The sequence below is a fragment of the Pan troglodytes genome, chromosome Y (assembly GCF_028858775.2).
Source record: "Pan troglodytes isolate AG18354 chromosome Y, NHGRI_mPanTro3-v2.0_pri, whole genome shotgun sequence".
Taxonomy (NCBI): domain Eukaryota; kingdom Metazoa; phylum Chordata; class Mammalia; order Primates; family Hominidae; genus Pan; species Pan troglodytes.
The window spans coordinates 32,660,103-32,685,237 of record NC_072422.2 but is presented as its reverse complement, the minus strand read 5'-3'; the positions used below and the strand labels follow the sequence as shown (position 1 = coordinate 32,685,237).

Genomic DNA, 25,135 nt, shown 5'->3' with positions numbered 1-25,135 from the left:
GTGTCTGTTTTGGGACCCCTGCCAATTGTCTCTCCCACTGTGTTAATTCCTAGAATTGTTCTTAACCTGGCCTTTCTGCTATGTGCTGTTTGCTTTGGTTTGATTGGTCCAATGTGCATATGCCAGTCTGTTATGAGAGCTTCTCTGATCCTTCATAATGATGTTCCAATGAAACTTTACTCACAAAAATTGGTGGAGACCTAGACTGGGCATGAGGGCCGTAGTTTGCCGACCTCTCACTCTAAAGGCATCTTTGGGTTATTTCTGAAGATGACAAGTACTTTGTCTTTCCTTCCAGGTGTGTGTTCTGGATCTGCGAAAGTAAACACAAAATATAGAAAAAAAGAAAAGAATTCTAATGACCTGCCTTGAATGCATGGGGTTGCAGCTCTGTTCAAACACAATTCTATCAGCTCCAAAATTTGTGAACTTGACTTGTGTTACAGTATATTCTGAAACCAACTTCTCCCAGGCCACAGGAGTGTATATTTTTTCATAATCTTTATCAAGAAGTTTGTTGTTTTTTTTTGAGTTGGAGTTTTGCTCTTGTTGCCCAGACTAGAGTGCAGTGGTGTGATCTTGGCTCAGTGCATCTTCTGCCTCTTGGGTTCAAGTGATTCTCCTGCCTCAGCCTCCCAAGTAGCTGGGATTACAGGCTTGCGGACATGACGCCCAGCTAATTTTGTATTTTTAGTAGAGACGGGGTTTTACCATGTTGGTTAGGCTGGTCTCGAACTCCTGACCTCAGGTGATCCACCTGCCTTGGCCTGCCAAAATGTGGGATTACAGGTGTGAGCCACCATGCCTGGCCTCAAGAAGTTTTAAAAAGCAAACAAAAACAGAAGCAAATGAACAGTCCTATTAAACGGGGAGAGAATGGTTTCCACCGAGGACATTTAGCCCAGGAAGCAGCAAGTCAGCAGCTCGAGGTGATGGAAGAGGCTCTGTGATGGCTGGTCAGAAAGAAATTTTAAAAGTTGTGCCAAAAAAAGAGAAGCAAATGCTTCTGATCAAACAGGGAATTAAAAAAAAACAACAACAACACCAGCCCTCTTCCTTGGGGTGTTTTCTGGTTTGTTTTCCTTAACAATCTGGACAGCGCCATTGCTCTCCCAAAGGATGTGCAAAGACCAGTTTGTATACCAATAAGATGTGCAAGTTTGTAATCCCAACACTTCTGTTTTCCAGCATCTTCTTTGTTGGCTGGTTTTTCTATCAGTTGGAATTCTGTCATCTGGGGCCTTCTTATATCTGAGATGGAAACTGTTTTGCGTTTCCTGTCTTTTTCCTCTGTTGCTCCCTGCCCCCCTTCCACCTTTCGATGAGGTCTGGTTTTTCAGTGCACCCTCAAGAGATGCAGCCACATGGACGTGAAGACAAAATCTCCAATGGACAGCTTTCCCCCTTCTGCCCTCTCCCATCCTGCCCTTCCCTTGCTCTCTCACGCTATCTCTCTCTCCCCCTTCCTCTCTCCCCCTTCCCTCCTTCCCTCTGTACCTTTCTCATGGTTGCTTCAGATCTTAGGTGTCAAGGACACACTGGTGCATAATAAGTGCTTTATGTAGAAGGTAGGACAGGGGACATTTTAACAGAAGAAAAAGAATGACTTATAAGAGAAAAGAGCCTGGAATACTTTTAGGAAAAAAAAATTCATGTTAAAGTGATTTTAAAATCCTAAAATGGCCATCAGACAGAAAGAGCTTTGTTTGATTTATGTTTTAAAAAGAACTGAAGAAGCCACAGTTGGGGCTTGAAGGATTCCCTGGCTTTCCCCTCAGCCTCAGGAAAGGTGGTCGGAAAACTCCAGGTGGACAAGGGTTACCCCTAGGGGTCAGCAGTGAGATTGCTCTGTAGCCAGTGAGGGAGGTCCCAGCCATGCCAGTTGGAAGAAGAACCTTGCATCTTTCAGTGTGTGCATACTTTGGCAGCTGTCAGGAAAGCAGTGAAGGACCACATGCTCTCTAGCCTCAAGGGAGTGTTGGCAGAACAAAAAGGTACTGCAGAAGCCCTAGAAACTGACAGCTTGGCTGGATTTGGCCTGTTGGCTACATCTTTGCCACAGCCATGTTATGAGTGATGATCATTTCTCCAAGAGCTGGCTTGGCTAGTAATTGCAGAGGCTCCTGCATGTCACTTGGTCTAACGATGACAAAAATGAATGTGGAAGGAAGATTTTAGTCCTTGAAGGGAAATATTGACTTAGAACGACACTAACACTTTCTGCCGTCTTTATAATTTCTTTCTCTCATCAAGATTAGGACATATATATATATATATTTTTTTTTTTTTTTTAATGAATCTTCGTACTTTTTTTTAAAGAAAATTAAAAATGGTGTTCCTTGAAGGGCTTCATTTCATTGTATCAGGTGACATTTGTCCTCTTATTGTCATAACCCAACACTGACTTATTTTTTTAATTAGCAAGGGGGAAAAGGTATCAAAGACAAAGGCCTCTTCTCCCATTTGTTTTTCCTATGGGCAGAAGAAGGGCTGAGGAAGTTAGCCTGGCCTGTGGGGGCTGCTGCTTCACTGGCAGTGTTGCAGTCTGCTGTGTGTGTTCCAGGAGTGAGACAGGGTGTTATTGTGAGGGTGGTGTCCATCTGCAGAGCCAAAAATCAGACATCAGGGAAGGGCCAGGGCTTCCTATGGAACTTGGAATTCACCACAACCCCTACAAAAGCCAGAGTCTGTTGATCATTCTAGATCATTGATTGGCCTTTGCTTGGATATGTGAATTATTCAAGCCTTAGAAGACCAAAATATCTGGTTCCGAGGTGAGTATCTTATTTGGGCTGTATTTCCAAAACAGTTAGCAAAGCAGGCCACAGTGATGTAGTGGTTTCACAACACCCATCTTTGAAGGAGCTAGTATCCACAGATGAGGTGATGATTTCCCCTCCTGGGGACTCATTGGGGTTAGGGTATGATTTGTCAAGGACCAAATGACACCGTCTTTATGCCTCCCAAATAAAAATACATCCATCTCTGCAGAGCATCAGCTGTCAGAGGTCAGCCTGTCATCAGGACATGACTTAGGCTTGACAAACCAGAAACAACTCTGCGATAGTAATGGTGGGATGTGTTGCAAGCGATTCACTAGACAATCTTCACATGAAGGTCAGTAGCCAGGGTCTCTTCCAAGGATTGGCTTTAGTCTGGATGAATTGTTAGGTAGAAGCCTGGTTTGGGAGGCCTTGGACCCCAGGCTCCATCACTGGCTTCTCTAGCCTGAGGCCAGAGAGGTCCTTCCTGTGGCTGCATGCAGGACCAAGCGTGAGAATGCAGCTAGCATCTTCCACATCTACCCCAGTTCTCATCAGAACAACACCATGGACAGCTGTTTCCAGAGCCTCCAGTGTTTGCACATCACTCCTCACCCTGTGTGCTGCTCGAATGTTAGTAGAGCCATCCCTGTAACCAAGGAATGGCCTGAGCGGAATGCTATTGTTCAATGTTGTTTACAGCTCTTAAAACACAGTGAGGAATGCCTAAGTCATAGAGACCAAATTTGACCTTGAAGGCAGACATGACACACCTTGTCCAAGGGGGACCAAAAGGGTAGGACATTACAGGCTGAAACCCTCTGACCCCTCATGACAATGTAGGACATGACTTTTGTCTTCTTAAGAAATAGGTCATGGAGCCAAGTGAAGTGCACTTTGTCAAATGTAAGGGTCTGCTTGTTACTCATTTTCTGTTTGTTAACCTTTTTTTCCATCATTTAACAAAAACCAATCTTATATTTCTTGTCAAATGCAGAAATGTTCATTCTGGCAATCAGTGAAGTTGTGCATTGTGTGTCAGATATACAGCCGGACATGTTCTCTGTCCACATTTTTCAGATTCTGTTCAGATGACATCAACCCATTTCACTCCCCCCACCATCTCACCCTTACACCCTTTGGGAAAAGAAAATCACCTTGTGTGCTGTAGCTCATTTGTTTCAAGACAGAATCAACAGATCATATTTGGCATCATGAATAAATTGCTCTATTTTGATACCGAAGAACTTGGTGGGTGTGCTTTCTTCCTCTCCCTCTGGAGCTCTTAGGCCCATGTTGACACCAGTGAATGAAGACAGAGTTCTGTATTTTCTCCAGAAGGAAATACTTTGCATACCTCTATCCAGGATTGCTGTGGGAGATAGAGAGCAGGGGGCGGAATGCAGTGATGTGGTGTTGACAGCAGCCTCTGGCTGAAAGGTAGGCTTTTTAGTGTGTTTCCTTTTCACTATTTTATTTAGGCTACCTATTGGGAAAAGTTAAAGCAAATGAATGTTCTCTCAGCGGGATGGTTGGTTGGGTTCCCAAATTAGCCATGAGTTATTTGAAGAACCTAAAGTTACAGGATGGGGCAACTTACGGCATGGACTTCTGCACAGTGCAGACCAATATGTGGCAAACATTTACTGACATTTGCTCTGTGCATGTCTCTGTTTATGCCAGTTTAATAGGTGGCTGTTATATAATGTAATTAATTAATGGATATTGATTGCCATCTGCATTCTATGAAGGAGGCAGTAGATTCTAGGAGGTGAAGACATGGCTTACTCTAAGGTTTCACTGTGCAGGTGAGTCAGTCAGTCATTTCCCTCTAATTTTGCTTGTTCCACACAAGGACAAAGCAAATGGCTGGGGGTGCAGAGGCTTTTATGGGTGGTTCCCTGGGAAAGATCTGAGAACCCGCATATCTGAGACAGGCCTCAGTCTCAGTTAATTCAGAAAGTTTATTTTGCCAAGGTTGAGGATGCATGCCTGTGGCAGCCTCAGGAGGTCCTGATAACATTTGTCCAAGGTCATCAGAGCACACTTTGGTTTTATACATTCTAGGGAGACATGAGACATCAACCAACATGTGTAAGATGAACAGTGGTTCAGTCCAGAAAAGGTGGGACAACTTGAAGCACAGGTGAAGCAGGGAGGGGGCTTCCAGGTCATAGGTAGCTAAGAAACAAATAGTTTGCTTAACAAACACTCTTTCCAGTCTGGGTTCTTTGTCTCTGGAGTGTCTCATCCAAGGCATGTTAAGCAAAGCAAAAAGAGGTTATCATTCCCTTCCGGAGAACAGAGAGAGGGAACAGCAGGGACAGAAATGAAGGATATTTATAGGAGCAACCTTCAGGTAGAATGTGAGGTGAATTCTCTGTAGAACGGGGCTTTTGTTAGGAATAGTTATATCCTCATGAAAAAGATACTTATTTAGAGACACTCTGCAGGAAGTAAACAGGTGGGAGTATGCTCTCTTCTGTAGCAATATCTGCACATGATGATGATGATAATCTCACTTTGAAATGGGGTGAAATGAGTAGACTATAAGAAAGTTTTTTAGCCTAGGCAACATAGTGAGACCACATCTCTACAAAAAAAATTACTCAGGCATGGTGTCGAGTGCCTGTGATCTCAGCAGCTTGGGAGGCTGAGGTGAGAGGATCATTAAGCCCAGGAGGTTGAGGCTGCCTGCAGTGACCCATGACAAGACCACCACTTTCCTTAATCCTAAGTGACAGAGTGAGATCCTGCCAAACAAAGCAAAACACTTTTTTTATGTTGAGGCAGATAAACTAGGCAGTAAACTAAAATCAAATACAATCCCTCTGATGGAACAGTCATCTTCACTCCAAGCTACACCTCTGTTGTCACCTCCTTCTCACAGGCCAACCTACACTTCTTGCTGTACATTCCAGTTCCCTCATACCTCTTCAAGAACTTTCCTGCAATCATCACCATTACTTTCTCTCCACTCCGTCATTCCTGTAGCACCCCCAAGGTACTCGAGCACCTGCCATCTTCAAAACGTGACTTGAGCACTTGCCATCTTCAAAACAGTAATAACAAAACAAGCCAAATTCTCTGCAGCAAACAGTCTTATAGGGAAGTCACTCAGAACCAAGACTGGCCATCATCTCATCTTTTCATGTGTTTGCCCAATTGTCTCCTCATTTCCTGTGTTGCCCTAATACACATCCTGATGATCATTTTTCCATCCCCCGTACGTAGGCTTGGCCCAGTTCCTGTCAAGTCACCTTGACAAGGCATCCAGTCACCCTTTCACTTAGCTGTGCTCATCAGGTCAAAGCCACATGCATGAGTATCAGCTGGTAATGCTTGGTGTCTCAACTGGGAGTCATCATCTTGGCTGAATAATCGGTTATCAGCATTCTTGTTGGAGAGCTTCAAAATCCGACTCTGGCTAATGTAAGCCCAAAGGAATAAATGGGCCTGATACTGGCAAGCTTTGAGAAATTCGAGAATGAGGCTCAGAGGGCACACAGACAAGAACTGCCAAAAGCAGGCTGCAACACTGGGCTCATGAAGATCACAGATATGGCAGTGGGTGTTGCCCACACCCTGAAGGCTGGACTGGCTCTGGAGGCACACTCAATGCTGCCTCCCAGATTGGGCTTGCCTACTGCCATGGCCTCTCCAGAAGTGCTTTTCTGCAGCTCATTCCCTTGGATGTGAGCTGGTAACTTGAGAGAGGTGCCTAATTGGCTCTGCCAGGTCACATGCCTTGCTCTAGCTGCAAGGGAGGCTATAAAAGCCTCTTTGCTTTTGAACTGGGGGGTAGGGCTGTGCCTCATCAGGTAGGAAGATATCCCCAAATAGAGGAAGGCCTTCTGATGTTGGGAGCTCAGGGGAGTGGAGACAGAATGCCCCTACTGAGATGAAGGATGCACATTTCCCTAGAAAATCTAAAACGTGTTCACATTTCCTTGATACTTTTGGTCAAGGTGTGTGAAGTCTAGCCCAGGCTGACCCTTAGGAGGGTGAAGGAACAGTTATGGAGAGAGTCGGGGCAGCCCTGGGCAGGCACTACCTTATAGTGTGCTCAGAATCCATCTGCAACCCTGTGACTCCAGAAGTACACATGAAGAACCTTCCTGCGCTCGATATTCCTGATACAAAGGGAGGTGTCACATGGCAGAGCTGTCTGCAGTATCCTGAGAAAATATTCTGTCTTGCTTTTCTGTATACCTACTGGTGGTTTATAATCCCCATGCATATTGCAACATTTTTGTAAAATGTAAAACAATAATACTATACATACACACAAGGGAACTTCAAAAAGTTCAAAAAATACGTATTATGAAAAAGCAGTGGATTTCACAACACTTTTTTCATCAAAATAAGCTCATGCTAACTTGTTACAACATGTTTGAATAGTATCTAGTTTGAAGCACTATAAAGTGTGAGACATCAGTTTGATTAAAGCAGAGCAACATTTTGTTAAAATTGAAACAATAACATCAAATTTATGGTGAAGTCTGGGGGGAAGAATTGTGAAATCATTGATTTTTTTTTTTTTTTTTTTTTTTTTTTTGAGACGGAGTCTCGCTCTGTTGCCCAGGCTGGAGTGGAGTGCAGTGGCGCGATCTCGGCTCACTGCAAGCTCCGCCTCCCGGGTTCACGCCATTCTCCTGCCTCAGCCTCCCGAGTAGCTGGGACTACAGGCGCCCGCTACCACGCCCGGCTAATTTTTTGTATTTTTAGTAGAGACGGGGTTTCACCATGTTAGCCAGGATGGTCTCAATCTCCTGACCTCGTGATCCGCCCGCCTCGGCCTCCCAAAGTGCTGGGATTACAGGCATGAGCCACTGCGCCCCGCCCATTGATGTTTTATAAAAAGTTTATGAGCACAGTGTCCCAAAGAGATAAGCAGTTTACAAATGGATAACTTGTTTTAAGAAGGAATGATGATATTGAAGATGAAGCCTGCAGTGGCAGACCATGCACATCAATTTGTAAGAAACAAATTCTTGTTCATGCCCTAATTGATGAGGAACAGTGATTAACAGCAGAAACAACAGCTAGCACCACAGACATCTCAACTGGTTCAACTTACACAATCTGACTGGAACATCCAAGTTGAGTAAACTTTACACCCAGGTTCCAAAACTGTTGTGCCCACATTAGTTGCAGACAAGAGTTAAGCTTTCAGTGGAAATTTGAAACAAGTGGGATGAAGATCCTGAGGGCTTTCTACAAAGAATTGTAACAGGAGACCAAACACAGCTTTATCAATACAATCCTGAAGGCAAAGCACAATCAAAGGAATGGCTACCAAGTGAAAGCATAAGTAGAGTGGTCAGTAGGTCATGACAACAGTTTTCTTTCTTTCTTTTCTTTTTTTTTTTTCATGCTTAGGGCATTTTCCTTGCTGATTTTCTGGAGGGCCAAAGAATGATAGCATCTGCTTATATGAAAATGGTTTTGAGAATGTCAAAGCTTTAGCAGAAAAATGCCCAGGAGAAGTTTCACCAGGGTGTCCTTTTCCAGCACAACAAGGTTCCTGCTCATTAATCTCATCAAACAAGGGCAGTCTTGCAAAAGTTTCCATGGGAAATCATTGGGCATCCACCGTACAGTCCTGATTTGGTTCCTTCTGACTTCTCTTGTTTCTTAATCTTTAAGGGGCATCTTTTTTGTATTTTTTTTTCAGTTGTTAGTGTAGAAAAGACTGCATTGACATGGTTAAGTGCTGAGGACCTTCAGTTCTTTAGGGTTGGATTAAATGGCTGCTATCGTTTACATAATGTGTTGAACTTGATGAGCTTATGTTGAGAAATGAAGTTTCTATTTTTTATTTCCATTTTTATTCTATTTTTTTAATGGACTTTTTGAAGTTCCTTTCCTTAACTGATGGAAAGATGAGAACACAGGCAATTTTCTGGGCATTAATCAGGTTCCAGTTAGACTATGTTGTTATTCAGGACAGCATTGGGACCAAAAGGCTAAATTCATGATGAAAGATACACTCCCAGCTGAGCAAGGTGGCTCATGCATGTAATCGCAGCACTTTGGGAGGTCAAGGTGGGCACATCACCTGAGATCAGGAGTTGGAGACCAGCCTGACCAACATGGCAAAAACTCATTTGTACAAAACATACAAAAAGTAGCCAGACATAGTGGTGTATGCCTGTAGTCCCAGCTACTCGGGAGGTTGAGGCAGGTGAATAGCTTGAAACTGGGAAGCAGAAGCTGCAGTGAGCCAAGATCTCACCACTGTACTCCAGCCTGGGCAATGAAGCAATATCTTGTCTCAAAAAAAAGAAAGCCACTCTCCCTTCTTTGCCCTCTAGTGGGTGTTAGCAGCCCAGGCTTTGCTGTTGCTCCACTGGGTCCCTGGTTCCCTATTTATCTTGCTGCTTCTCTACCTTGCTGCTGTTTGGCGACATCAGTAAGCTTAGTCGAGGGCATCTGCTCTAGAAAACACATGTTTACTGCACTTTTTCTATGTTTTGATATACAAATACCATTGTGTTACAGTTGCTGACAGTATTCAGTACAGTCACATGTTTCATTCAGTACAGTCAGGTTTGCAGCCTAGGAGAAATAGGCACTACCATCTAGCCTAGTTGTGCTGTAGACTGTGCCATCTAGGTTTGTGTAAGTACACTGTGTGGTATCATACAACATTATATATCACATAATGACACAATTCTCAAAACTCATCCTTAGTATTAAGCTATGCATATATTTTCTTTGGCTACAACAGTTGTTAAGACAGCATTCAAGTGAGGCTGAGAGTTCAGTCACAATTACTTTATTTAACTACTTTCCCAAGGACATGGATCTTGCACTCAGCTTTATAGCCAGCCTCAGAAAACTTCCTAGTGACAACTAATAGGCTAGAGAAGCAGCAGAGTGGTCCGGAGGGGGCTCTTCCATTACCACATGCATGTGCATGAAACATTTCTCTTATCCTAGAAGCTCTTCGAGAAGAACATGTAACTGGTGATGAGGGCAATGTCTGGGGGCTGCTACACTTTGGCAGTGCAGTGATGAAAAAGTGAGAACAAAGTTCTAAAGAATGACAATAGAAGAGTGAGCAATATGGGGGTTGGACCCTTGGCACATCCACTTCACGGGTTTCTGTGGGTTTGGCAAGCAGGGTCACCCTTATTTTTGTTGCAGGATTCACTTGCAGTATGGATTTCAAATGTGCTGGCATCAGAACCTGAAGAGGAAAAAACAAAAATTGTGAGTGTACATGTCTTTGCCAGTTTGTCCTCAGCTTCAGAAAATGCTCTCAGTACTGACTGCACTGAGTTTTTCATGTGCCAACTTTGGTCAAAATTGCAGCATTCATTTTATCTATGAGAAAAAAAAACCTACACCATCTTTCCATCTACATTTTATTAAATCATTACAATAGATGAAACAAGTCCTACAGAATTTTCTAGGCCAGTTAATGGCTGATCGTGGCACAGATGTGCAGGCAAAAAAACTGTTGGTTTAGGAAAGTTTTAGAGACCCAGGACGTGTGCTCTCTAATTTAGGAGCAGAGAGCGCTATTGTGACAGCTGGTACAGCTTGTACTAGGGATGGTAACTCAGGCAACAGGGACCCTATGGTTGGCTGGCTACCTACACTCAACTCCAGGAAGTGCTGGAAGGGAGGGAGACCACAACTGTGAAAAACGACACCACCTCCCAATGTCTTTTCATGGGCAATGGCACATGTTTATAGCAAGCAGCTCCTCCCCATCAGCGTCTACTCATGGAAAACTGTCATCTCAAGTCCCAAATTGGATACACATCCAGCCTCATTTAAATACACAGTACTACATGCCTGGTAACCCTTTGCGAAATTGAGCTCATTCTGATCATGAGCCTACATAAGATGATAAAGTGACAAATAATGTTTTTGTAAATACAGGAATGTATTTGTCCCAATGTGCTCAGCATTTCCTTCATGAGACATTTTTATCAGGTGTGGATTTCAGGATGGTTTTGCTCTCGCATGCAGTATTTTCTAGAAAATAATTAAGAGTCTAATAATTGTTCACGTTTTTCTCTTTACTCCCCTGCTAAGAAGCTCAAAGCCAAACTACCATCCATTTTAAATAGTTATCTGGGGCTAATTCTAGCTGGCTTTCTATTTCATTATCATTTTCCTTTAGTTCCTGTTTCATTTATTAATCAATTTCCCCATGTTGTTCTTCCAGAATATGACATGGTTTAAAAAGGATACAGAACAAAAGGAAAAAAATGTGAGCATCAGTCAGCAGTGTGAGAGCTAATGTGAATCCCATCAAAAGAATAATCTTGGGCATTGGTCATCATTCCAGCAATACATCTTCTTTCTGTTAGACCCTTTGAAACCACTGTCAGAATTATTCTTCCAATCCCCAAATATACTAGAATACTTGCTCCATCCCAGGTTGCAAGCTGTGTGTGGGGAATACAGAAGTGGAAAACATGAAGGACCGTGGCCTTTCAAACCACAGACAGGGCAAATGACTCCAAAAAGCCTCCAAAGAGCCTCCAAAGCCCTCCACCCTTGGGGCTTGCTGACAATCACAACCTCCTATGAGTCCCTCTCTGTTTCCTCACACCCTTAGGCACACTGCTTCTCTCCCTCCCACTCCAGGCTTGGTCCTGCCACTGGGCCTCTGCAACTCTATTTTTCTGTCTGTAAGGCTCTTCTGATTTTCTTGTGGCTCCTACACTTCATTCGGGTCTCAATGCTAATGTTACCTCATGCTCAGGGAGACTCTGGGACAACCTCTCTAAAATCATGCTCCCAACCGTCCCTGATTTTTCTTCACAGCACTTCCCACTATCTGGATGGAATATCATATCATTATTTGTGTTTTTCATTCTCTGTCTCTGCCACTACAGTGGAGAGTCTCAGTGGACAGGGAATGTGTCATAGTGACTGTACCCGATGCCCCAGATAACACCTGGTATATAGAGGGTGCTCAATCAATATGGGGAATGGGTCAGTACAGTCATGTTAAGTGCCTGACAGCAATGGGATGCAGCACTACTACTTTGGAGCACTCATTAAGATATGAGTACAAAGAAGGGTAGTAGCAAGCGCAATTTTAAAAGAGATACATGCAGAGTTTGGGAGAATATTTTAGGGGAAAAAAAGGACATGAGAGTTATATGGAAAAGAGGCAGTCAGAAGTTGTGGCACTATGAGAGATGTGGTTGTAAAGAACTAAGAAAGCCTGAGCCAGGCTTGGCCCTGCCACTTTAAGGCAATAACAATATTCCCTTTTACCAAGAAGGCAAGTGTGGTTCACACCTCTAACTAGTGCTTTAGGAGGCTGAAACAGGAAGATCGCTTGAGGCCAGAAATGCAGGACCAGCCTGGGAAATACAGAAAGACCCCATCTCTATGATAAAAATTTTAAAACAAGCCAGTTGTAGCAGTGTACACCTGTGGTCCCAGTAACTTGGCAAGCTGAAGTGGAAGGATTGCTTGAACCTAGGAGTTCAAGGCTGCAATGAACCATAACGACACCACTTCACTCCAGCCTAGGCAACAGTGAGATCCTACCTCAAAAAAAAGGCAACTGCAATACTGTTGTGTCTCTGAAACATACGCATGCACTATGGGCTGTGGGAGAACATGGCACTCAGATCTTCCTCCCAGGGTTGGATTAAGGTGAATCTGGAGGAATCTTGGTCTGAGTTAACTCAGAGAAAGTGTGATGAGCTGCTCAAACAGTGGGTAAAGAGATTGAGCAGTGGGGGAGGCTGGCCATGGATGACACAGCCAGATTTTGAGGAGAGTCTGGGTGGCTGACAAGGATGGTGGAGAGCTGGTTTTGCTAGGGTGGTAAACCTGCCTTTCCTGGAGCCAAGACACCAGCTGGGAAAACTTCTAAAGAAGCCTTGCAGTTCTGGAGCAGCATTCCTGCTAGAGGGGGCTGGTGGCACATCAAAAAGACTTGATTCTGGCCAGGCACATTGGGTTCACGCCTGTAATCCCAGCACTTTGGGAGGCCGAGGCGGGCGGATCACGAGGTCAGGAGATTGAGACCATGCTGGCTAACACAGTGAAACCCCTTCTCTACTAAAAATACAAAAAATTAGCCAGGTGTGGTGGCAGGCGCCTGTAGTCCCAGCTACTCACTAGGCTAAGGCGGGAGAATGGCGTGAATCCGGGAGGCAGAGCTTGCACTGAGCCCAGATCGAGCCACTGCATTCCAGCCTGGGCGACAGAGCCAGACTCTGTCTCAAAAAAAAAAAAAAAAAAAAAAAAAAAAGACTTGATTCTCACCAGGTCACCCACTGTTTATGAGGATGTCATGGATTCAAGCAAACTTGTGTGTGATTTCTGCGGTTCTTTTCAAACAGACTCTGGGCTGGGGTGTCATATGGTGGCTCTTTTTATTATTTTTTAGAAGTATTTATTATTTGAATTTTCTAGTCCAGAAATTATATTGTTAAAGTTTCATTTTCTCTATTATAAAAATAATTCATACTTATTAAAATGTGGAAAATAATTTTGCCTTATAGAAAAGTCAGGAAATATAAAAAACTTCAGAGAAGTATGAATGACTCATAGTCCCTCCACCCAGAGACAACCACTGTTAACATCTTAGCATATATAAGTCATTTCATTTTATTTGATGAGTTTGAATAACTGAGATTTTGTTTTTTTAAATAAGGTGTATTTAGTATACTATATTTAAATGTATGTACAAGGAGGTTAGTCCAAAGAAACACAGTAATTTTTTATGACTAGTGATAGGGAACTTTAAACAATTGTTTTTGTTGTTGTTGTTTCACATGGTCTCACTCTGTTCCCCAGGCATAGTCTTGGCTTCTTTACTCACTGCAACTTCTGCCTCTAGGGTTCAAGTGATTGTTGTGAGTCAGCCTCCCAAGTAGCTGAGATTACAAACATGCACCTCCAGGCCTGGCTAATTTTTGTGTTTTTAGTAGAGACAGAGTTGTACTATCTTGTCCAGGCTGGTCTCAAACTCCTAGCCTCATGTGATCCACCCACTTTGGCCTCCCAGAAGTGCTGGAATTACAGGCATGAGCCACAGCGCCTGGATAAAACAATGTTTTTAAAAACTTGTACAATCAGGCCTGGCACAGTGACTCAAGCCTGTAATTCTAGCACTTTGGGAGGTCAAGGTGGAAGGCTTGCTTGAACCCACGAGTTTGAAACTAGCCTAAGAAACATGGCAAGAGCCTATGTCTACAAAAAAAGTATATACAAAAATTAGCCAGGTGTGGTGGTACATGCCTATAATCTCAGCTACTTGGGAGGCTGAGGTGGGAGCATGAACTGGGCCCAGGAGGTGGAGGCTGCCATGAGCTATGGTTGTCCCACTGCATTCCAGCCTGGGCAACAGAGTGAGATGCTATTTTGAAAGGAAAAAGAAAAAAAAAAAGTTCTACAGTCAACAGATGATATTCAAAGGACCTCTCAGTTAAAGCAAGCTTTCTTCTTCTAATTCCAATACCTCTGAGAGATTTTTCGCATCTCTTGATTGTTACAGTAGGTTTTCAGACACATATGAGTATGACAGGAAAAGGTCTCTGTCCCCAGGAATGTGAGGCGACCATTAAGTTATTCTCAGGTGGTTGGTAAACTGTCTCTCTAAAATAATTATTGGTTGCAGCTGCTACCAGCAGAAGGCAGTCTCCAAATAGAAATACTGGAAACTGTCGATCAGCAGCTTCCCCATAAAATCTCAGGGGTTGGGAAAGTGGGCTCAAGTATGCACAATATGAGGCAAGATGGAAGAATCATTCTGGCATATGACCTTCCTGTAGGAACACTGAGCTGGTGAGCATGCACAAAACTCCAGGAAACACTGCACATGTGGCCCCTCCCAAATAGTAGCAGGCCACTGTTGCATGCAGACAGCCTGCCCCAAGAGAATAATCATGGAAGAAGGGATGCAAGACCCCAGAAACCGTGGCAACATATAAGATCCGATATCAAGGGCTAAACAGTGCACTTGACTCTCTCAAGTTGCCTGCTTGGCCCTCTTCCAAGTGTACTTAACTCCCTTTCATTCCTCTTCTAAAGCTTTTTAATAAACTTTCCCTCTTGCTCTGAAACATGGCTCAGTCTGTCACTCTCCCTTATGCCTCTCAGCGGAATTCTTTCTTTTAAGGAGGCAAGAAGTGAGGATCTTTCAGACCTGTGTGGATTCACCACTGCTAACATGAGGAGGTGGGCGGCTCACTCCAGGACACATTTCCTAGAGGAAGAAGTAGGGGCTGGACTGCACGTCCCCAGCCACAGCCCAGGAGGCTTTTCCAAGCATGTTGTTAAGGACTCCATTCCTCTTATCCTTTTCTAACCATTGCCCTTGACTCATTTGCTATGCTCTGCTTCCTGTTTTCTTTCCTGAGAAAAGACATCAGCTAAATGCATTATGGACTAGAGCCTCTTCAGTCCTCACTCAGTTTTGGACTTCCCTCTTTTCTCTCCTCTCCTGTTCCTCACACACCTCCACAGAGCTCCAATGGCAGTCCTGCAGCAAACCCAGGAGGGTCCCAGCACTGAAATGAAAAGTCACTTAGTCCTGGTGCTGAGCTAACAAGCAATGGCACAGAACTTGTGCTGGCAGAGGGCTGCACATTTACATTTTATTTATTGAACCTGCTTGCTTTTTGCAGCTGCATTCTGTTGATGTCTCTGAAGGACGATGAATGAAGTCAGTGGTTTCAGATAATTCCAGGAGGACATGTCACTGTCTGAGCCCAAGGCATAGCCACTCCCAGTGGCTGTGTACCCAGAGAGCCTCGCTACTATTTACTTGCAATCAGTGTCTTTCTGAACAGGATGGGGTTGACCATGAGGACCAGCAGCAGGGGCAGGTACCTGGTACCACAGTGGGGGATGGAGTGGTCCAGGCCCAGCTTACACCTGAGAGAGGAAAACCAAATCATTCTTCTCAAAAACAAAGCTTTGGCCACTTACCTGGAAGCCAAGATAAGAGGATGAAAACAGAAAGGGAAATGCGTAAATCTGCTTCTGACTGCTCAAAGGAAATGAGAGTCATTTGTCATGTCTGGAACAAGCAGTTAATTGCAGGATAGTAAGGGAGATCAGCTATGTTTCTGTCTCAGAAATGGGATGTCCTCTAAGGTGTTCCAATGGAGAGAGCTTTTAAAGGTTCCTGCTGGGAAAAGGTGGAAAAGGAAATGACACTCTGGGATGGTGGATTCCCTCCACTGGGTCTCAATGAAAAAACAAAGGCACTCCATTAAGTAGTTAGGTTTTGAGGGGTTACTACATGGCTTTGGGCAATAACATGAATAAGATACAGTCACTGGGCTTGAACAACCCAAAATATATCAGCTATGTATTTCAGAGAAAATGTATTCTCATGGTTATGGATAACAATAGTTTCAGAGATTCTTGTCAGGGAAGAGGACAATGATTTCTACTGATGGCTCATAGGAGTCACTGGTCACCACAGAACATGCTGGAGGACCTCACAATCATGTTATTATTATAAAGTTTCGGTGCTGCAAAAGAAATAGCACTCAAATGTGAGATTTTCTTTTTAATTCTCAGCAAGGCAAGTTACTTCTATAGAAGGGTGCACCCTTACAGATGGAGCAATGGTGAGCGCACACCTGGACAAGGGAGGGGAAGGGGTTCTTATCCCTGACACCCATAGCCTCCGGCCGTGTCATTCCCCTCTTGGCTAGGGTTAGACCGCACAGGTTAAACTAGTTCTGGTTGACTAATTTAAAGAGAATGATGGGATGAGTGATTTGGTGGGAAAAATGTCTATGAAATTAGTCAGGGTGGAGCAGGTAATCAGAATGAGTCAGGATGGAGAATGAGTTAGGGTGGAGAATGAGTCAGGGTGGAGCAGGTAATTGGAAAAGGTTGCATTACATGGAAGTTAAGTTTAAAAGTAGAAGGCAAAGAATTAAACACATTGACATATTCTTTGAAGATAAATTTAGAATTCAGAATTCGTATTTAACATTACCAAGGTAACAACCATTAGCTGTGAAATGCTTAAGGTAGGAGAGAAACAAAATGGCACAGAGGAAAAGAGAACTGAAAGGTAAAGGGGTAGGATAAAAATAGGCGCTAAAGGAAATTTCTCAGTAAGAAGGCACCAAGGACTATAAAGCCCACTGCTGATGTCCCCACATTTAAAACAAAAGGTCAATCTCTTAGAAATTACATACTTAGTTTATCTTCCACTTTCCTTTCCCTGAAAACTAAAGTCTTTTAGCACAGGTACCACTCCTAGAATTTCTGGTAAACCAGCACCAGCCTGAGGATCACATTCTCATCAAAGGGTGGAAAGAAGGAAAACCCCAGCCAGCCTGGGAAGGAACCTACTTTGTGCTGCTAACCACGGAGACTCCTGTTCATACAGTGGAAGGGGATGGATTCATCACACCTGAGTCAAGAAAGCGCCACCCCCTCCAGAGTCGTGGGGTGTAGTCCCAGGGGAAAACCCTACCAAACTAAAGCTAAGAAAAATTTAACCCTTTCATCTATGCTATTTCTCTTTCTTCTTTCCTCTCTCTATTGCGGACCATTTAGTTATTAACATAACCAAGTAAATTTTGCCTCAAACTATTGCATTTAATGCTTGCCTTGTTATACCCCTGGGGACTTGCCAAGTCAAAGACAGCTCCGTACTTCAGAAAAGTACCTCTGTCCCTCCTGACTCTCCTCAGACCGAGCATTAGTGTATTGGGACCACTTAATCCAGAGAGATTTCAGTAAGGCCTCAGTGTCAGCCAGGAGTCTTGCTCCCCCATGTAGAGCTTTTATGCCATAGTTGGTCCAATGATCTGTGGACCATTAAAGAGCAAGAATGGACTGCCCCAACCAGTTTTTGTAATTTCCTAAAACCATACATTCATTTTACTAGAGGGACAGCCCTCCCTGCTAACCGTCAGCTAAACCAGTGTAATTCTATACAGGTTATTATCTCAAACCCTCAAAGTTCTTCCCCATTCCTAAGCCGGTTCCCTTCTTTAAGCCGGTTTTATGGTATGGGGGCTGAGATTCCAAGGGCAGACCATGTTAGATTCTTTGAAATATGTTACTTTGATCCCCCACCACCTGAACATTTCTCTAAGCCTTCTTTCAAAACCCCTCATGATAGAAAAATTGCTCCTCCTCCATCTAATGACAAGACCAAGATAGCTATCATAAAATTTACAGACTTAAACTTTGGCAATGAAGACAGGACCAAGATGCAAATGCCTAGTTGGGATGGATCCAATATTCCTTCTGCATGTTAAACAACAGCAATTGTTATGCTTGGGTGAATGGCAGGCCAGAGGCCCAGATTGTCCCCTTTCCCCTAGGGTGGTCCTCCAGTCGACTGGGTGTGGGCTGTATGGTAGCTCTTTTCCTGGATTCTACAGCCTGGAGTAATAAGTCATGCCAAGCTCTCTCTCGCTGTATCCTGAAGTCTGGCACCCTGCAGGTCAGCCCCCAAGGGCCATCCAGCCTCCGTCTCCCAACACTAACTTCATTTCATGTCTCTCAGACAGGGAGGAAACCTCGTGTTACTTGGAGACCTGAAAGAATGCAGTGAGCTTAAGAATTTTCAAGAGTTTATCAATCAGTCAGCCCTTGTTCGTCCCTGAGCAGATGTGTGGTGGTATTGTAGTGGATTTTTACTGGACACTCTGCCAGATAACTAGAGTGGCACTTGTGCTTTAGTCCAGTTGGCTATCCCTTTCACCCTGGCATTTCATCAACCAGAGGAAGGAAAAATAAGATACTGTAAAGTGAGAGAAGCCCCTTATGGGTCCTTCGACTCTCATATCTATTTAGACACAATTAGGGTCCCATGGGGAATACCAGTCAATTTAAAGCCTGAAATCAAATAGCTGCAGGATTTGAGTCAATATTTTGCTAAGCGACAATGAATAAAAATATAGATTGGATAGACTACATCTACTACAAACCAACAGCGATTTATTAACTACACTAGAGATGCTGTTAAGGGAATAACTGAGCAATTAAGGGGTAATAGCCAGATGGCTTGGGAAAATAGGATAGCCTTAGACATGACATTAGCAGAAAGAGGAGGAGTTTTCATCATGATTAAAACTCAGTGTTGCACCTTCATCCCAAACAACATGGTCCCTCATGGAAGTATAACAAAGGCATTGCAAGGTCTAACTGCTCTGTCCAATGTGTTTGCCAAAAACTCAGGGGTAAATGACCCCTTTACAGAATGACTAGAATAGTGATTCGGTACATGGAAAAAGGTAATATCCTTAATTCTTACTTCCCTCACAACCGTAATGGGTATACTTATTCTTGTCGGGTGCCGTGTCATATCATGCATGCATGGATTGGTGCAGAGGCTCAACACTTACTAAAACCTCCCCTAACTATCCTCTGCCTTATCCAGAGAAGCTTCTTCTTTTGGAAAACCAAGCAAAACAACTAAGCCAAGACATATTAAAAAGTTTGAAATGAAAGAGCTGTAAGGAAATGCAAAAGGAGGGATTGTTAGATACAAGTTCTAAATTTCTTTTCAAGGAATCAGTATGTCAGTAGGTTCAATTCTTTGTCTTCTATTTTTAAACTTAACTTCCTCATAAAGCCACCTTTGTCGATTACCTGTTCCACTCGGACTCATTTCAATCACCTGCTCCACCCTGACTCATTCCAATTACCTGCCCCACCCTGACTCATTCTAATTACCTGCTCCACCCTGACTCAATCCAATTAGCTGCTCTGTTATAACCATTTTTTCCCACCAAACCACTCACCCCATCACTGTCTTGAAATTAGCCAATGAGGATTAGTTTAGTCTGTGTGGTCTAACCCTAGCTAATAGCGGAACAACACAGCAGCAGGGGCCATGGGCATCAGGGATAAGAACCCCTTCCCCTCCCTTGTCCAGGTATGTGCTCACCACTGCTCCATCTGTAAGGCCCATTCTTCTATAGAAGTACCTTGCCTTGCTGAGAATTAAAAAGAAAATTTTATATTCAAGTGCTATTTCTTTTGCGGCACTTGAACTTTATCTACAACGTACACCATGGGTCAGCAAACTTTTTTTGTAAAGGAACACATAGTAAATATTTTTAGCATCATGGGCCACACTGTGGTCTCCGTTGCAACTACCACTCGACTCTAATGTAGTGCAAAAGCAGCCACAGGCAGTACATAAAGAAATGGATGTGTCTGTAATCCAATAAGACTTTATTTACAAAAACAGATGCGGCCCAGATTTGTCCTGAGGGCTGCCCTGTGCTGATCCCTGTTATAAAATCACAGATAAAGACACTGTTCATTTCTGTTTACCAGTTTTCCACCGCAAGTTACAGTACATATCCCTGGAAAGACCTTGGCTTTGCAACTAAGGGTTGCACAGATAGGAATGTAAATTTGAGGAAATGCCTGAGACAGTTCCAGTGGTTCCTGTATCTGTTGTTTGGGACAGTTTCAGTGACCACATCTCCCTCTGTGTGCACGAGGAAAGAGAAGTGTGAAGGCATAGGAAGGAGAGCTGGAGAAGGAGCTCTTCCCAAGGCCCCCTTTGGCTTCTTCCACATTATCCTACACTCATTCTTAGAATGTTAAGCTCACCTGATCATTCAGAGGAAGCTTGAAGAACAAAAATTTAAAAGTGCACCAATATGGGTGTTGGGAATACACCAAAAATTCTGCATGCAGACTTACATGGAAGAAGATATGCTGAAAGCTTTGTATACATGCTTGTGTGCACAGGCACCTATGCACACAAATAAGAAAAGCAGAAGCAGGGAGAATGACCACAAGGTGCAAGCTATTAGAGTCCAGGTTTTACCATGTCACCTAGGCTGCAGTGCACAACATAGCTGCATTTCCCATCAATGTTTATGTGTGGACACTAACATTTAAGTTTCATGTATATTCACATGACAGGAAAAACTTTTTTTTAAAATTTTGATTTCTAAAAACACTTTAAGGCTGGGTAAGGTGGTTCAGACCTGTAATCCCAGCACTTTAAGAGGCTGAGGTGGGAGGATCTCCTGAGCCCAGGAGTTGGAGACTAGCCTAGCAACACAGTGATATCCTATCTTTACAAAAACTTAAAAAATTAGCCACGTTTGGTGGTGTGCACTTGTAGTCTCAGCCCAGGAGGTCAAGGCTGAAGTGAAAATACAATCCCAGCCTGGACAACAGAATGAGACCCTATCTTTAAAAAAACAAAAACAAAACCAAACAAACAAAACAAACAAAAACAAAGAACAAAAGTAAGATGTAAAATCATTCTTAGCTTGTGGATTCTAGAATACTGGCAGGATTTGGGTTGTAGGCTGCAGTTTGTGCACTTGTGATGGAAAAACCAAACCCAAAAAGCCTGGATAGGGAAGGGATTTAATGTCACAAAACATGGTGGAGGAGAACATACAGTGCAAAATACAAAAGAATCCATGCACGTGTGCACCCAGAGTGAGACTCCATCTCAAAAAAAAAAAAAAAAATCCCCCCCAAAATTCTTAAGAAGACTTTCTTTCCAGAAGAACATCGACATCCCTCACCACCAACCCATGTATTAAAAGCACACATACTTAACTGAGTTTTTAAAAGGAGCCTCAGTCAAATTGTAATACTTGAAACAATTTATTCACCGTTTCCAACAGTGACACAGTTTCCAGTTTCCTGGAGGGTCAGAAACACTTAGAAACTAGATGATGAATTAACTGGCATGTGTCTACTCTGAGCCCTAGGAGGGCCCATAGGAGACTCCCTCTGCTCGTTGGCTGTCCAACACCCATGACCATGAATATATACCCTTGTGTCTGGAGGGCATTCATATTAGCCTATACAATCATGCCACGCGTGCATTTGCTACCCCATGGTCATCATATGGGCTTAGAGAAATAGAACTTATAAGAATCATCAAATACAGTCATCAAGTTGCTCAACCACCTTGAACTATAAGTGGTTCTGTGAAGTGTGACTCTCTTAACCATCTGCCCCGAATGCCAGACTCCAGTGAGGCACAACCATGCAATAAGGCATAACTATGCAAAGGTATCCCAGTGGTAGAGATACTTAGTGTTTTCGTTACTAGTGATAAGGTACACAGTTTTGTTACTAAAGGGCTGACAAGATCCACCCACTTTTACTTCTAATGCGACTTCTATGAGGAGGTAAGAAAGCCAATGCCAACAAGTCCCCACATGTAACTTGGTTTGTGTATGTAGTCAGGCAGGGGATCAAGCGTTCTTTTTGAAGACTATGCCTCTTAGCAGTACACCTGATTGACAGTCACTGAGAATACTTCAGAGGCTCAGGGTGAGAAGAGATGGACAGCGATGGGGGATGGGAAACTAGACTCCCACTCTGTCTTCAGGCAGCAGATGGCTCATTAAAACTACCGGAAATGTCCAGGCGCGGTGGCTCAAGCCTGTCGTCCCAACACTTTGGGAGGCTGAGGCGGGTGGATCAATGGAGGTCAGGAGTTCGACCAGCCTGATCAACATGGTGAAACCCCGTCTCTACTAAAAATACAAAAAAAAAAAAAAAAAAAAAAAAAAAAAAAAAAAAAAAAAAAAAAAAATTAGCCGGGCGTGGTGGCGGGCACCTGTAGTCCCAGCTACTCGGGAGGCTGAGGCAGGAGAATGGCGTGAACCCGCGAGGCAGAGCTTGCAGTGAGCCCAGACGGCGCCACTGCACTCCAGCCTGGGCGACAGAGCGACACTCCGTCTCAAAAAAAAATAAAAAATAAAATTAAAAAAATACAAATACAAACACAAAAATTAGCCGGGTGCGGGCAGACGCCTGTAGTCCCAGCTACTCCAGAGGCTGAGGCAGGAAAATCGCTTGAACCCTGGAGGCAGAGGTTGCAGTGAGCTGAGATCGAGCCACTGGACTCCAGCCTGGGCGAGAGACCAAGACTCTGTCTCAAAAACAAAAACAAAAACAAAAACAAAAACAAAAAAAAAGAAACCACCGGAAAAAAAAAAACTCCGCGGGTGCGTCTGTCCAGCTGCATTTACAAAAACTAGTATAGCCAAGACCTGGGAGCCTTTTGTGGAGGCATTGAATTCTCCTAATTAGATTTCACGACATACCTCCTCCAAAACAGCAGAACACCTAACAACACCAAACACGCTTTTTAAAAAGTCAAAGTAAATTAACTTTTCCCCTGAAAATGTAGGGAATAAAGAAAGTTTCCCAAACTCAAACTCAGACAACTCTGGTAGATATCTAAGACAAATGCTTGTGTCAAACATCTGTATTTATAACTTCGTTGGAACTGTTACAGTAGGTTATATGAATTAGTGGAGGACAAGACTGTTTTAAATGCCTTCTTTTCATACATAGCATTTAACATTAAGTATTTAATGTAATTTATTTGACAAATTTTTCTTACCTTTTTAATTGTCGATGTGGAATGTAAGAATGCTTCTAATAATGCTGAAGCCAGAGGGATGGCTTTCCTTTCATACACGTGGAAATTTAATTCTTTGGGGGATATTGGAAGACACTGGATAAGAAACAGTTCTATTCATTCCTTTTAGTGTACACAGATTAAGTCAAATAAATACAACATTTTAGGGAGTAGGAACTGTTGAACTATTTGTTGAGTAAATAGTATGCATTTTCAAACACAGTTAAATTTTTTCTAATTTGAGGCCATATCACTGACTATCTTATCCCTTCAATGGAAGCCATGTTACATAGTCTGTTGTTAAATGGGTCACTACCCAGTGAAAAAATATATTTCATGACATAAGACTGCCAATCTTTTTTGGTCTTTGCTCCATCTTGACCTTAAGATGTTCATCAACCCATTTTATCCAAGCAAAGTACATTAGACTGTTGGACCTGCTAAAATAATATTTCACTGAAATCTGGCATTAAAAAATTTAAGTGGGTATTTGGAGCTCCATGTAATGATTACAGTTTTTTTTCAATTTGAAATAAATAAGCATCCTTTGAATACTAAAAGCTGTTTCCTTTTGACATTTAATTAACCCTGTTTAAAACGTGAGATGTAAAGTGGTGGTTTGCCAGTGGACTAGACTTTTTCTTTTAGGCTGCCAAGGGCTTTGAAGAGGACTATCACAAAGTTTTGTGTCAGAGACTGTAAGTAGTGCATATTTAATCTTAAAAACTCAGGATTGATGTAAGCACTGGAATACTTCATTTGCAGAAATGTGTATCACATTACTTAATTTTTTTTTGAAACAGCTGTAGGAAGAGTTAGCACTTATTCAGTTGTCTCTTCAACCTCTGTTATTCTGATGATCGAAGAAATAACTTGAACCTACTTTCTATGATACAAGCATAACTTGAGCTACACTAAACCATGACAATGTTTTGATAATTCTGTAATCAGTATATATCATCTATTATTTGTCTGTTAGTTAAGTGCCAGAACTCATTTCTGTGATCTGTTAAACATTAAATATAATTTAGTTTTAGGTTTAGCCTGTGAACCTGCATCAGTTCCAAAAATGTAGAAAATGCAGTCATGGAAAAGTACATTTTTCTCTAATAAAAAAAGATAAAAGAGTGATGCCTCTTAAAATGTGTCTGTACATTGTCTTTAAAAAATCCAGATTTCGATGAGAAATGAATATTCATGTCATTGTAGTCATGAGTTAGGAGGAACCATGATATTCTGTGACATGGAACAAGTTTGTGCTCTATTTCATTACTGTCTTCTATTACAACACTTTAGCCTTTTCCAATGTGTGCCAAAACACACAGCTTTTAATCAGCTTAGTCAGAGTAACATTAAATGTAATCAGGGTGGCTAACACACTATGTTAGCAAGAGCAGAGCAAATCTGGCAACTCTAATTAAAAAACAGATTTTTTTTTCTCCCAGATGAATCCTGTAGAAAATTCTTACAAGACAATCTCATTATGCTGGTTTGTGCATTATGCTGGACCTTTAGTGTCTGTTTTGGGATGTGTGTGTGTGTGTGTGTTATGCTGAACCTTAATTTACTGTCTCTTCTCCAAGATCTGTCACTTCTGCTGCTCAAAACAACTGAGCTGCTCTGTGTGTGTGTGTGTGTGTGTGTGTGTTTGTGTGTGTGTGTGTCTGTATCAGGGGAACCAGCTCCCAATATTTCAACGTAGGTTCTTTTCTATTTTCCCTAAATGTTGGCTGGTCTGAGAAATAAACAGAAAGAGTAAAAATAGAGAAATTTTACAGCTGGGCCTCTGGGGGTGACATAATATATTAGCAGGTTCCATGATGCCCCCCTGAGCTGCAAAACCAGCAAGTTCTTATTAGGGATTTCAAAAGGGGAGGGGTGTACAAATAGGGAGTGGGTCACAGAGATCACATGCTTCAAAAGGCAATAAAAGATCACAAGGCAAATGGAAGAGCAAGATCACAAGACCAGGGCGAAATTAGAATTACTGATGAGGTTCCATGTCCCACTGGGCACGTATTGTCTTGATAAA

General features: G+C 42.8%; 1 protein-coding gene across 1 annotated transcript in view; it reads left to right on the top strand.

Annotated features, from left to right (window-relative positions):
- The window catches only part of TBL1Y (transducin beta like 1 Y-linked), a 77,417-nt gene extending 73,408 nt beyond the window's left edge, over nt 1–4,009 (top strand). Inside the window, 1 exon segment of the mRNA XM_024354835.3 lies at nt 299–4,009. Within this exon segment, the coding sequence (XP_024210603.1) occupies nt 299–325 (27 nt within the window). The 3' untranslated portion in view covers nt 326–4,009.
- The last annotated feature ends 21,126 nt before the right edge of the window (nt 4,010–25,135 follow it).